This window comes from Panthera uncia, chromosome D4 (assembly GCF_023721935.1).
Source record: "Panthera uncia isolate 11264 chromosome D4, Puncia_PCG_1.0, whole genome shotgun sequence".
NCBI classification, from domain to species: Eukaryota; Metazoa; Chordata; class Mammalia; order Carnivora; family Felidae; genus Panthera; species Panthera uncia.
The window spans coordinates 60145029-60159853 of NC_064807.1; the positions used below are offsets into that span (position 1 = coordinate 60145029).

General features: G+C 37.4%; 1 protein-coding gene across 1 annotated transcript; it reads left to right on the plus strand.

Annotated features, from left to right (window-relative positions):
* The first annotated feature begins 13788 nt into the window (after positions 1-13788).
* On the plus strand, positions 13789-14248 carry LOC125936890 (thymosin beta-4-like). Its single transcript, XM_049651650.1, has one exon. It carries the CDS (start codon positions 13805-13807, stop codon positions 14078-14080), a length of 276 nt encoding a protein of 91 aa, XP_049507607.1. The 5' UTR covers positions 13789-13804; the 3' UTR covers positions 14081-14248.
* The last annotated feature ends 577 nt before the right edge of the window (positions 14249-14825 follow it).

Below are 14825 nucleotides of genomic sequence, written 5' to 3' on the forward strand. Positions count from 1 at the left end.
TCCAGCTTTTCCCCACTTTCACCAGTACAGCCCAAGTCCAACTGGCCATCATCTCCTAGCTAGGTTTCCTGCTTCCACTTTTCCCACATCTCACTACTGTCTATTTTCCACAAAGCAATCAAGTGATGCTTTTAAAACATGTCAGATCACCTTACTCCTCTGCTCAAAACCCTCCAGTTGTTCCCTGTCTCATTTTTTAAACCCCTTAAAATGGTCTACATGATCTGGCTCTCTACTCCCTCTATGGCCTCTCAACCACTCTCTTTCCATGCTCCATTCCTGCCACATCAAACATGCCAAGCACAGACCTACTTTGGGATTTTTGCACAAACTGTTCCTCTGCATGGAAACTTTTCCCAGAGGGACTCACATAACTCTCCCCTTCCAATCTCTGCTCAGATGCCACCTGGTCACACTATTTGAAATAGCAACTCCACACTCACACCCTGTGCACTCTATCTCTCTGTTACCCACTTGACTTTTCCCATAGCACTTATCACCAACTGTCACACCATGTATTTTTTTGTTTATTATTGACTATCTTCCCCCTGTCCCTACTAGAATGCAAATTCTGTAAAGACAGGGAGCTCTGTCTGTTCTGTTTACTGATGTGTCCTTGGCACCTAAAATGGTCTTTGGAATACAGTAGACTCATATATGGAGAATGAATGAGTGAATGAATGAGTATGTTCCCAGCTAGACGCCCTGGGGTCAGGCCTACAAAAACATCTCTACTCAATTGCCTGCACTTGTCCTAATAAACCACCATAGTTCTACCCACCATCCTTTACTAATTTCTTCTTAGGGCTTGGGCAAAAGGTATTGACTTAATTCAACTATGAACCTTATGTCATAATTTCCTTAAATAGTAGAGCTGTACATGCTACAATAAAATGGATCTCTTCAAGGCTTAACAAAATCTATGAAGAATATTTTCATCTAATTCTGAATTTTAATGAATAGTTATAACGATGAGTAATTAATTTTGATATTCATAGAAAATGAAATGCATTTCTTCCTCTATGAAAATCTAGTACTTTAGGAACAACAGATTCTTGGAGAAAAAAAATCTTAATGAGATCATTAAAGTTGGAAGGATTATACCAACCTAAGCCATAACAGGCACAGCAACTGAATGGACACCAAATGGCATCCTCTCTGTTGTGCCCAACTCTGCTACCCAAGCTCATCAATTCCTCTGATCTGTATGAAATTGCCAGTGGAGAAGTACTTGGGGTAAAGTATGAGTTTCCTGGTAACTAAAGCACAAAGAGAAATGCCTACTCTCTAACCTATGTTATAAGCAAAGAAAAGTTATGTCCTAAATTCAAAAGGAATTTATCACATATTTTTTTTAATAATAGCTTGTAGGTGACATAAGGCACTACACCCTCAGCAATGATATTTGCAAAAAAAATGCATAAGCATTGTTCCAATGGACAATTCATATATTGATTCTCACAAAGGCTCAAACCAGACCACTAAATTTTTAACACGGTGGGAGTTTTTCTATCAGGAATTTATATCAGGCCAGATACGTTGCTTCCCAATACCACAACGAATCACAAGAACAGAGATTAGAGTTCCTGGAAGAAAAATGGAGAGACAACCCATTTTAAATCATCTCTCTCCAATATCATGTGTCTTAGGTGAGCCTTTGGCAAGTGTACAGTTACAAGTCACTTCAGGATTGAATTCACTGACAAGTGTCTGAAGTGCCAATAGTCTATGCTGTTGATTATCCATAAGCTTTAAACACCAGATGTGCAGGAAGTGAAGCTGACATTCTGTTGTTAAATTTTTAAGAACCTAACTTGTATTCTTGCCATTCCATTTCTGCACAAAGATAAGCTGCAGGGGTTCCTGCAGGTGACACCAGTATTTCCCGCAAAACGGAGTTTGAATCCACTCACACACTTAGACGCACTCTTTTGAGGATCCCAAGTTTTTCACTATATTGCAGAAGGCGATTTCATCCAAGGTTTTTCCTAGGGCAGGTGTAACCAATCAATCATTTCAACTATTTTTAACAATAAAATAAAAACAACAAAATGAAACACTCTCCTTGTGGACCCAGTTGAACCAATATCTGGAATGCCTGTCACAAGGAGTTGTTAGCGAAGGAAGGAAGGAAGGAAGGAAGGAAGGAAGGAAGGAAGGAAAGAGGGAGGGTGGAGGCAGGTTGGGAGGGAGGGAGAAAGAAAGGGAAGGAAGAAGGGAGGAGGAAATGCTCCTATGGACCAGGGGAGTTGACTTCTGGATTAAGGTTATCTGACATTGTATATCTGATGTTGAGGAGCCTCTGCCAAAAGCAGCAATTTTAGCTCTGATAGAGTCGATGCTAAGCTGCTCTTTCTAACAATAATTAGTCAGCAGGTTCAGCTGCTTCTTTTATAGTATTGTTTATTACAAAACATTACAAAAACATTGACAAAACTCAAAAGAAAGAAAAATCCACCCAAAATCCTGCCATCCTACAAACCAAACTGTTTACATTTTTTTCATGCTCCCTTTTAGTCCCTGTCCATATGCAGACAGAATTTTTGCAGTTGTAAGCATAGCACAGATACAATTTTGTAGTCAGGTTTGTCTCAATTAGAGTTTTAAAGCATTTTTCTAGTTCACTCTGTCATCCTTGGTTTCACTACCGGGAACACTTCACCCCCGCCATCCTTACTGACCTCTCATGGGATCCTAAATGGTGAGGAAGGCTTAGAAAGAATAATAATCAATAGAATTAGGGGAAAGGGCTATTTTTAAATTCCTTGTTTAAGGATGGGGGGTTTAGAATTAAACGTGTGTAGAAAGTATTTCTCTCAACCTTTGTTTGCTCCCATGGCTGGAAACCTTCATGAAAACAGCTACATTTCCCACCATCAAGCATGTTTTTGTTATCTTAAGAAAGAGCCCTTGGGGGTATTTCCTCTTTACCTAGTTTGTTTTGAAGGCCTGCTTAGTATTTAGGACATAGGCATATACAGACATCTTTTCCTCCATCTGCTATAATGATTTACGTAACTTGGAAGTTAAGTGTGGATACTAGATACAGAATCCATATAAACATGAAGTGAAATATTCAGCTGTCAAAATGCTGAGTACCTGGATGCATCTTTTTACATTTTAATTTGCAGCTCTGTAGTCACTGGCTTCCACACCAAATGGCACGTCAGACTCATGTTGGCAGGAGCTGGTAAAAAATAGAGATCCTGGGATTCACCCTTGACCTTGTGAAGCAGAATCTCTGGGGCTTGGCTATGGACTGATGTTTGGTAACATCATATATCATAAATTGTCAGAGGTCTCTCTTTCTTAATAATAGCTCTGATTATTATGGGTTCTGGATTTTTATGGGGATGAAAGGGAAAACAGCTGTAAGGATTTGGAGAAGGCATGGTAATATGGAAGAAGAATGTGGCCTATAGAAGCTTTGTTGAAATTTTTCTCTTTGAGCTAGATAGGCCTAAAATGTGAATTACCTGCTCCAGCAATTCTAGCAAGAATCCCAAAGTCAATAGTTTCCCATCTTGGTAAGCCAATCTATCCTAAATTTTCTATACACAATCCTGGAACCCCAAGGGCCATGGTCACAAAGGGGAGGATATCTGTTGGTGACAAGGTTGGGGAAGCATGTATCAAATCTCTCTTGGTTTTGTTTTTTTTTTTTTAATTAGAATACTTTGGATGGAACTACAGTGTATTATGCTAAGTGAAAAGTCAGTCAGAGAAAGACAAATATCTGATTTCACTCATATGTGGAATTTAAGAAACAAAACAGATGAATATAAGAGAATGGAAGGGAAAATAAGATACAGAGAGGGAGGCAAACCATAAGAGACTCTTAAATACAGAGAACAAACTAAGGGTTGCTGGAGGGGAGGTGGGTGGGCAGATGGGCTAAATGGGTGATGGGCATTAGGAGGGCACTTGTTGGAACGGGTGTCATATGGAAGCGATGAATCATGGGGTTCTACTTCTAAAACCAGTAGTTCACTGTATGTTAACTAACTTGAATTTAAACAAATAAATTTAAAATAAAGTACAAAATAAAACTGCATTTACACAGTAAGAAAAAAAAAGAATACTTTGACTCCAGAAATCTTTCATTTTTAATTCAATTTTAAATTAATTTTTAGAAGCATGGATTCATGTATTAACTAGTTAATTTTTTTTTTAACTGAAGAGTGGGTTATACCCATATGTGGCCTTTTCAAAAAAAAAAAATGATCTCACCCGTGGCCCAATTAGTGTCCTGGAATCTGACCAATCAGATTGCTAGTCCCTCCTTTTCAGAGTAAACAAAGAAGTTAGAGGGCAGAAAGATAGAATTTTTTCCTCTCTCCCTACATTAGACAAAGAAGGAGGAAAGCTTTCCAGGAACAAATAACAGAAAAAGCAAGGAAGAGAGGTACTACAGACCCTAATGTGTGCAAAGAGTTTGTGATTCACCACCCAAGTCCTAGCTACAGTGAAGTCATATGAATGAAGTTATTTTTGATCACCATACCTAGAAGTGAGTACCATTGGCATCTAGTGGGTAGAGGCCAGGGATGCTGCTAAACATCTTAAAATGGCACAGGATAGCCCCAACACAACAAAGAATTATCTGGCCCAAATGTCAATAGTGCAGAGGCTGAGATACCTGCTGCAGTGTGAAGAGTGAGGTGGTGAACAATAGGTAGGAAATAAACCTGAGAGGCTCATAAAAACCAGATCATGGGACACCTTGAATTTTATGCCAGGGAACTTTATTTTTTTCCATTTTACTTTTATTTTATTTTATTTTATTTTATTTTATTTTATTTTATTTTATTTATTTTTACTGTGAATGATGGAGAACCACTGAAAGAAAATTACATGATTGAATTTGGATTTTAAATATATCACTCTGAAGGCATTCTGAAGGGTAAATTGGAGGAGGCCATAACTGGAGAAAAAGAAAGTCCTTAGGATGCTGTTATAAAGGCCCAGAGAGAAATGTAAGGGCCTAGGATAGCACAGTGCCAAAAGGCACCAAAGAAGAGAGGGTCAGCACACATGTAGGATGTGAAAGTTCAGCAGGTATTGGGAACTGAATGGGTATGAGGTGGGCAGGAAGGATTCCAGGATAACTCCCATATTTTCTTTTAGATGATTGGATGGACAATGGTTAGAAGGGAACATTTATGGAAGAAAAAAATAATGTATCCAGATAAAAGTTTCACAAAGTTATTCTTTGGAGGAGATAAAATAGGCAATAGAATCTATTCACTCAACAAATATTTTCATAACCATTATCTGTAGAAAATAATTGCTAACTAAAGCTGGTTAGCTCCTTATGCAAGCAAGCTATTAGACTGAGCCTTAAGTCTTTCAACTTAAGAAGAAATTTGATGTTATTTTGAGGAAGTCTCTAAGAGCCTTAATGGTTCTCTAATTTCAGGAGATGGAAAGTTTCCCTTTTTGAACCTAGAGTCAACTACACTTAGGGTTTATCTTGAGGGAACCATACCTGTGGAGTTAATTAAGGTAAATAGGTTGGCAAGGACTTCAGCCAACTACTCTAGCAAGACCAAAATAATTCTGTCAGCAAAGATTTTCTTCTGGAGCTCGTTTCAACCTTGAAAGACTGGACTTTTTTTTAGAGTTGATGAAAATAATGGATTCTGGCTTTGGAGAATACTGGAGACAACAAAATGCAGAGATGCAGAGTCAAAATTGAGATGATTTGTTTAGTAATCAATCCATGCACGTGATTCTGAATTTCCTCATACTGAAATGACACCAAAGAAGATAAAATCCTCAAATCTGCATGGTTGGTGTCCCTGCAGTCAAGCACAAAATATTCCAGAATATTTTATGTAATTTAATTTTTGGAAAGGATAAGCTGTTTTTAGAAGAACTGTAATTTAATGAGTCTTTGGATGACTTGATCTCTTGTTATATTTGAGATAATATCTTGACAATATGGCCTGGAATTTTTTTTCCTTTATGATCTCTTTTATGAAGCAAGAGATAAAAGAACTTGCTCTTGAATAGTCCGGCAACATAAGTACTAAAACCACAGTTTGTTAATATTACAAATAGTTATTTTTGAAGACTTCCAGAATAAAATATGTGCTATAAATTCTGTGTTACCATAAATTTACTTGTTCACTTCAGTTTAACATTATCCCTAAAATCTCACTGATTGAGTTATGTGTAGGGACAGATACAAGGATGATTTTGAAAGTTCAGATTAAGTTTAAGGGAAAAATATTTACTTTCAACCAGTCTAAAATTTCCAACTCAAGGTTGTAGATAAGCTCTCAAGACCTAACTCTTCAATCATCAATAATGCTGCCTCTGGTTGGAAATGTAAGTAAAAGCCCACAGATTTATCCCACAGCCTGCCATTTACCATTATTGGACTATGATTATAAATGAGTTTGACCAGATATTTTCCTATTTGATTCAGACAGTTATTCCTGGAGAAGTGCCTTAAAAGGAAGAATCTGACAATTGCTGTTTTCTGATAGATGTAGCTCTGGTGGAACTGCTGCCAATCCTGGCATTCAAGTCCTCTGAAATTATGTCAGCTAATGAATACTTAGAAAACATAAAGTTCAGAAGGCTGACAAATTACCGTACAATTTGAAGTATCAGTATGTACATTGTAGGAAAAACGTATGTGTTAAAACCTAAATCAGCCTTACCAGGAGCTGGATTAGTCCATAAATTCCATACCCTATACACTTAATTTTTACTCAGTAAGTGACTTCTATGTGTTGGCCACTGTGTGAAGTTTTCACAACAACATATCTCCATTCATCTATGCAACAATCCTTTGAAGTAGTTTTAGTAGTCTCCCATTTAGAGATGAAGAAGAAAAGCTAAAGTTCAAAATTATCTTTCTAATAATTGTTGGAGCTGGGATTTAATCCAGGTCTTTTGACAATAAATGTACCTTTTTGGCATTACACCATTCTGTGCCCTCCAATTTCAGGAAATCAAGCTCGGTGTATGAACCTGAGTTCATCATTTTTCTTCTCAATTTAGCTCCTTCTGTTGAAAACTCACCATCCCTCTTGTCTTCTGTCCCCATGACCAATCAACTGTCAATTCCTATCAATCCTACCTTCAAAGTCTTTGCTATTCAGTGTGCTCTGCGGGCCAGAATCATTGGTACCGTTTGGGATCTTGTTACAAATGCAACATCGCAGGTCCCTATGAACCAGAACCTACTGAACCAGAACCTGCATTTTTGTAAGATTCCCAAGTGATTCATGCACACATTGAAGTTTGGAAAGTATGTCTCTAGGCTAAGTGGCCCCTCTCCATTCCTGTTATCACCATTATTCATCAGGTTCTCAGTGTCTCCGATCCAGAGTGTTTAATAATCCCCTAACTAGACTTCCTCACTTTCAGTCTCTCCTTAATCCTTCACCACCAAATTCCTATTCATAAACCAACACATTGACTTTTCTAAAGAAAAGATTGAGTCAGTCACTCTCCCCCACCCCCGACTCAAAAACGTCCACTTGTTCCTCAGAGCCCATGAAAAATAATAACAAAAGTTAACAATGGCATTCTTAGTCCAAATATTTTATAAGTCCTTTACATAAACTAACTCCTTCACTCCTTACATCAACTACGAAATTGGTATTATTATTACCCCCATGTTAGAGATGAGAAAATGGAGACTGAGGAAAGTTAAATAACTTGCCCAAGGTAATGCGGCTAGTAAATAGTGGCAGCAGGGTTAAGTCTCCCCCAAACTTCTTAACTGGTCTTGAATATCCTCCACAGTTACATTTAAAAGGAAGGGAGGGTTTTTGTCCAAGCATCCACTCTTTGTCAGGAACTTTGCTAGAAGTGTCCACTTGATTGTATCTCACAACAACCGCACAGCAAGGTTTTGATGTTACTATTCCAATTTTTACAGATGAAACTAAGAATTAAAGAAAATTGAACCAAATTTCAGTTAACTCCAAGTCAATATAATTTCTATCTATAGCTCTACTATTCCTTCCACCTAGAAAGTGTTCGCTACATCTCTGAGTGCCCAGATTTTACTGTCTTTTAAGACCAGTACAAATCTTACATACAAATCTTTCCCTTTCCTTCCAGTATGGAAGTATTCTTACCCTCCTCTGAAAACTTAAAATCTCTTTCCCTCCTTTTTCCTTTGGTACTACTTTGTATTTTTTAATGGTTATCTCTGTGTATGTATAATGATGTATATGCATGAACATTTTCAGAATACTGGGTTCTACTTTCTTTCAGTAACTGTGATTATTGTTCCTGAAGTTTTAGAAGATTAATCTAAGGAAAAAAATTAAATTAGAGCTATAATATTAATAAAATTTAACATAAATTCATGCACAGAAAAAATACAACAGTGATAATTCAGGGTTGAAACAAGAATTATCACCCTGATAAGACAGAATTTGAGAAACAGACAAAAATTAACATTTACTATTTTCTTAATTTAAATTTTTTAAATGTTTATTCACTTTTTTGAGAGAGAGACAGAGACAGAGACAGAGAGCAAGCAGCAGAGGGGCAGAGAGAGAGGGAGACACAGAATCCAAAGCAGGTTCCAGGCTCTAAGCTGTCAGCACAGAGCCCAACAAGGGGCTCAAACCCACAAAGAGTGAGATCATGACCTGAGCTGAAGTCAGAAGCTTAACAGACTGAGCCACCCAAGCACCCCTATATTTAATTTTTTCCCATAAAATCAAGCAAATCCCTGTTGTGAGTTGATTTTCATGCAAGATGTTTTCTTAATTTTCCACCAACTCATCAGTTATTTTCTGTCACTTTGCTTACATCTTTCATTCTATTTTATTTTTCCTGACAGCTGTTATCCGTTATAAACAATCCTTTCAGGTAGCTCCACTCTGATAATAATTCCAAAATTACCCCAATATGATTCCAACCTTTTCTTACTACCTGACATATTCATTCCCACAAATAGCCCACTTTAAAAGGGATATGAAGGGAAAAGGAGAGAAGACTTGGCTTAAATATTCTTTTAAAAACTTCTATTGTGGTAGTTCCTGCAGCCCTAAAATTCCATTAGCAAGTAAGTTTAAAACTTTACCAGCCCATGTTAATTACACTAGAATTAAAAAAAAAAAGTTTATCAGCTGAATATTTTTCCAAGATATGTGTCACATAATTTATTGTCAACCAAACAATAAAATATATACATTTTCTATTCATACTTATTTATAATTATTACTGATACCCAATAAAGATATTTATAGTCCAGAGATAATTTCAATTTTATAACTCAATAAGTATTATCATACAGGCAGCAACCAAGAAAACTTTCATTTCCTCTTTCACTGATGCTGACTCCCACATCTAAATAAAGGTCAGTCTTAATTACTTGGTAATTCCTTTTTTTTTAGTGTACTTTAAAAAGCAGAGCTCTGAAGTGTATTTCCAAAGGTGTTCTAAGATTCACTTTAAGAGAGGGATATAGTATGCAGCTTTGACTTGAATCTTTTCTAGAAAGAACATCTCACACTGGTTTCCATGGAATGCCCTGTAGGACAAAGTGTAAAGTATTTATCTTAAGCCAAAAGAATTCCCAAAAGCCAAAAACAAACTTCAGACATATTATATTTTTTTCTATTCTGTTTAAAAGAGAATTGGAACTAAGTGGAAGTATCACATACAGTGCCATAAATTCCAAAGAGCCTTGGAGTTTATATCACTTAATGGCACTAGAATATACTTTCCATGAGAGGAAACATCTTGACTTTTTTGTTCATTGCAGATTGTCCAGCATCTAACATACTGCCTACAGTTTAACATTTGCTTAATACTTGTTGAGTAAATGAACAAACTCTTTTCATTTCACAGATGAAGAAATTGGGAGCCAAGTAGTCAAATGACCCAACCAAAGTCACACAATAACTTTGAAGCTGTCCTGGCACTAGAACTTCAGTCTACACCCCTCATTTGGGATCATTTCCACTGGTTGAAACATAAGCAAATTCAGGAGTTGGGTAGGGAGAGAAATGAATGAAAAGTGAAATTAAATAGAAGCCTAGAGACTTTTTTCAAACACCTCATCAGAAGCCAAAAATAAAATTGTAATTAGCATTGGGAAGGGAGTACTAAAAAACATGTTTTTTAATCAAAAACTCTTCCAAGAGCAAACAAACAAACAAAAACTCCACCTGTCTGACTGATGGCCAAAACAGCAATTACAGGGGTTTAAAAGAAAATCAGGTTTTAATAATAGAAAAGTAGCCCACAAAAGGAAAGGAAACCCACAAACAGAGCAGGTTAACCATAAAACTGAAAACTAGACCAAATATAATTTGAGAAATGCTTTGAAAAGGACTCCAAAGGCAACAAAACACTTTTTACAACACACTAAAAAAAAAAAAGTGGGCTGAAGAATCTGAATGACAATTTAATGATCAAGGTCTAAAAAAGGTACACTCATCAAAAGATCAGATAGCAAATTGGGTAGACGAATCACTTTTCTTGGTCCTCATGGGGAAAAAATGCTAGAAGGGAGGTTCATGCATCATAAATATCTTTTGAAACAGAAAACTCAGGGCTATCATATCAAATAGTGGCAAATGTCATACAGAGAAAGACAGATACCATATGGTTTCACTCTTATGTGGATCCTGAGAAACGTAACAGAAACCCATGGGGGAGGGGAAGGGGAAAAAAAAAAAAAAAAGAGGTTAGAGTGGGAGAGAGCCAAAGCATAAGAGATTGTTAAAAACTGAGAACAAACTGAGGGTTGATGGGGGGTGGGAGGGAGGGCAGGGTGGGTGATGGGTATTGAGGAGGGCACCTTTTGGGATGAGCACTGGGTGTTGTATGGAAACCAATTTGACAGTAAATTTCATATATTAAAAAAAAAAAAAAATAGTGGCAAATGTCCATGAGTAAGCAGGAAAAAGGCAAAGAGGTCAATGTATGTAAAGTACATACTTATGCAACTGAAGAGAAAAACTATTCTCGAGTCTGTATCAGGACACCACACCAACCTAGAAAAAGGACAGAGAAGTTCCCTGAAGGATACTGCCTCGATGTGATGTTGCAGCCAAAAATTCTACTAAAATACTGCTAAAGAGCATCAAGTAGAAGAAAACTTTCCTGTTTCTATTTAAAACTGTGGTTTATCCATGCTGGAAGAAAACATACATTTCTTACTACTGGTTTTAAGAATAATATAATAGAATTGAACTAGAAAACGAAAGGAAAAAAATAGGGACTCATGGTCAAGGAGACTATGCAAACTACTATAGACTATCAAGGCAAAGTTTCTGCTCTTGAGAGTTGTACTTAACCTAGGAATTCTGCAATCTCTCTGAACAGTCTGTTCCAGTATGTGGATGTGGGCACCACTTTACTAAGCACTTAATCATGTACCAAGCATTGTGCTAATCACTTTATATCCATTATCTCATTTAAACTTCACAATAACATGAACATATAAGTATTATTTTCCCCACTTTACAGATAACTAGATTGAGGTTTAGAGAGGTTAATAATTTGTCTTTTTGACACTACAGATAAGAGTTGGGATGTGAACCTTGGCTGATCAGACCTCTATATCAAGGTTTTATCCAACCTGCCCTCAGCAGTTTTCTAAAGCAGTGCCAGTTTTCCCACAGCAGACCTACACAAACTTTGATAACATCATGCAGCCCACCGCCATGCTCTCCTAGAGATCACCCCACTCAAGCTGCCCTTGGCTGAAGTCCATCCAGAGTGGCGCCACAAGCATGGCAGTGTGCAAGCAGCAACATGGGCCAATACCACTCCAGTTATTCCTGCCCCAGGAAGAGGGGAAGATAACTACTCATACCAGTTTGACCGAAGCCCCAGCAGTGGGCTGGGGGCAGACATCTAGTCTGACTACAGGCCCCACCCACCAATGAAAGTCTCCCGAGGAACAACACAGTGAGAACATCCTGCAGTTTAGTGCAACCACAGTTCTGGAAAACACCTGATCTAACTCAGCTCAAGCCCAAGGTGGCCCCAGATTGGGCCATTAACAACACTGGGACCAAACACTACCCATAACAGGCAAAGGGAGCCATTGCAGATGACTGGACTGAAGGCAAATGCAGTTCAGCCACAACAGTAGAGTGTGTATAAGACACATAGAAGACATCCCTGAAGTGCTAGGCTCTGGGGAACAGAGGACACTGCACTATGGGGCACCACAGAACTTCTTCTTCATAAGGCCACTACTTGAAAAAGCAGGAGATGTAGCTGACTTTCCTAACACATAAAATAGACACAGACAGTTAGACAAAATGAAGAGACAGAGGAATATGTTCCAAATGAAAGAACAGGACAAAAATCACAGCAAGAAAGCTAAAGGAAACAGAGATAAGTAATATGCCTGAGAGAGAATTTAAAGTAATGGTCATAAAGATACTCACTGGACTTGAGAAGAGTGGAGGACCTCAATGAGACCCTTAACAAAGAGAAAGAAAATGTAAAAAAGAACCAATCAGAAATGAAGAACAGAAGCTGAAATTAAAAATACACTAAAGGGAATAAATAGTAGACTACAGGAAGCAGAAAAATGAATCATCAACCTGGAGAATAGAGTAATGGAAAGCAATCAAGCTGAATAGGAGAAAGAAAAAAACTTAATTAAAAGAGAGAGAGAGAGAGAGAGAGAGAGAGAGAGAGAATAGATTAAGGGAATTCAGCAACACCATCAAATGTAACAACATTCACATTATAGGAATCCCAGAAGAAGAAGAGAGAGAAAGGGGAGGGGCAGAAAATGTATTTGAAGAAATAATAGCTGAAAACTTCCCAGATCTGGGGGAGAAAACAGAAATCCAGATCCAGGAAGCACAGAGAGCCACCAACAAAATCAATCCAAGGAAGCCCACACCAAGACACACAGTCATTAAAATGGCAAAAATTAGTGAAGAAGAGAGAATTTTAAAAGCAGCAAGAGAAAAGAAACAGTTACAGATACATGAAACCACATAAGGCTGTCAGATGATTTTCCAGCAGAAACTTTGCAGGCCGGAAGGGAGTGGCATGATATATTCAAAGTGCTGAAAGAAAACCTGCAATGAATAATGCTTCATCCAACAAGGCTATCGTTCAGAATAGAAAGAGAGATAAAGAATTTCTCAGACAGGTGCTCCTGGGTAGCTCAGTTGGTTAAGCATCAAACTCTTGATCTCAGCTCAGGCCTTGATCTTATGGTTGTGAGTTCAAACCCCATGTTGGGTTCAACCCTGGGTATGAATCCTACTTAAAAAAAAATTAAAGAATTTCTCAGGCAAACAAAAATTAAAGGAATCTATCACTATTAAACCAGCCTTACAAAAAATATTAAAAGGAATTCTTTCAGTGAAAAGGAAAGATCACAAGCAGGAGCAAGAAAAGTAGAAACCACAAAAGCAGCAAAATTAAATATATCTATTAGGTATATCTATATCCCTTGACCCAGTCAAGGGATTCATAAAATGAAAGCATGTAAAGTATGGCACTATATACATAAAACATGGGGAGGTAGAAGTAAAAATGTAGTGCTTTTAGAATGGACTCACAGGCTATTATATGCACAAGATGTTTCATATAAACCTAAAGGTAACCACAACTCAAAAAACTGATAATAGATATGCAAATTTTTTTTAAAAAAAGGAATCCAAGTATATCACTAAAGAAAGCCAGCAAACCATGAGGGAAGAAAGCAAGAGAAGAAAGGAATAGAAAAGAACTACGAAAACAACCATTAAAAAGTAACTAAATGGCAATAAGTACATACCTGTCAATGATTACTTTGAATATAAATGTACTAAATCCTCCATTCAAGAGACATGGGGTGATGGAATTGATAAAAAAAGAAAGACCCACCCATATGCTGCCTACGAGAGATGCAGACACATGCAGATTGGTACTCATGCAGCAGCCACTGTGCAGACAGGACTTCGCTCACTCCCACACCTCATTCCTTTCTCCCGAAACCATGTTTGACAAACCCATTATGGCTGAGATTGAGAAATTCAATAAGTTGAAACTGAAGAAGACAGAAATGCAAAAGAAAAATCCACTGACTTCAAAAGAAACAACTGAACAGGAAAAGCAAGCAGGCAAATCATAATGAGGCATGCACAGTCAATATGCACTGTACATTCCACAAGCATTGCCTTCTTATTTTACTTTTTTCAGCTGTTTAACTTTGTAAGATGCAAAGAGGTTGGATCAAGTTTAAATGACTGTGCTGCCCCTTTTTACATCAAAGAATCAAGAAATACTGACAACAAGGGCCGTGCCTACCTCTCCCTTCTGCTTGTCTGGCTGGCTGGGAAGGGAAAGAACTTGCATGCTGGTGAAGAGAGAAGCTGGGTGGTACAAGAGTGAAATCCAGAGTAAAAACCAAGCTGGCCCAAGGTGTCCTGCAAACTGTAATTTGCAGTTTAATCACAGAACCATTTTTTTGTTCAAACAACTTTAATTATTGGAATATACAATTTTTTGAATGTGCAAATAAAAAGTTTTAAAACCTGAAAAAAAAAGACACATGCAGATTGAAAGTGAAGGGATGGAAAAAGCACTTATCATGCAAATGGAAGTGTATAGAAAGCCAATGTAGCAAACTTATATCAGGCAAAATAGACTAAAACAAAGACTATAACAAGAGACAAAGAAGAACACTACATAATCATAAAGGGAACAATCCAACAAGAAGATATAACAATTGTAAATACTTATGCACCCAACATAGTGACACCCAAATACATAAGGCATTTTTTAACAAATATGAAGAAAATAATTGATAGAAATACGATAATAGTAGAGGACTTAACACTCCCCTTTCATCAATGGATAGATCATTCAAACAGAAA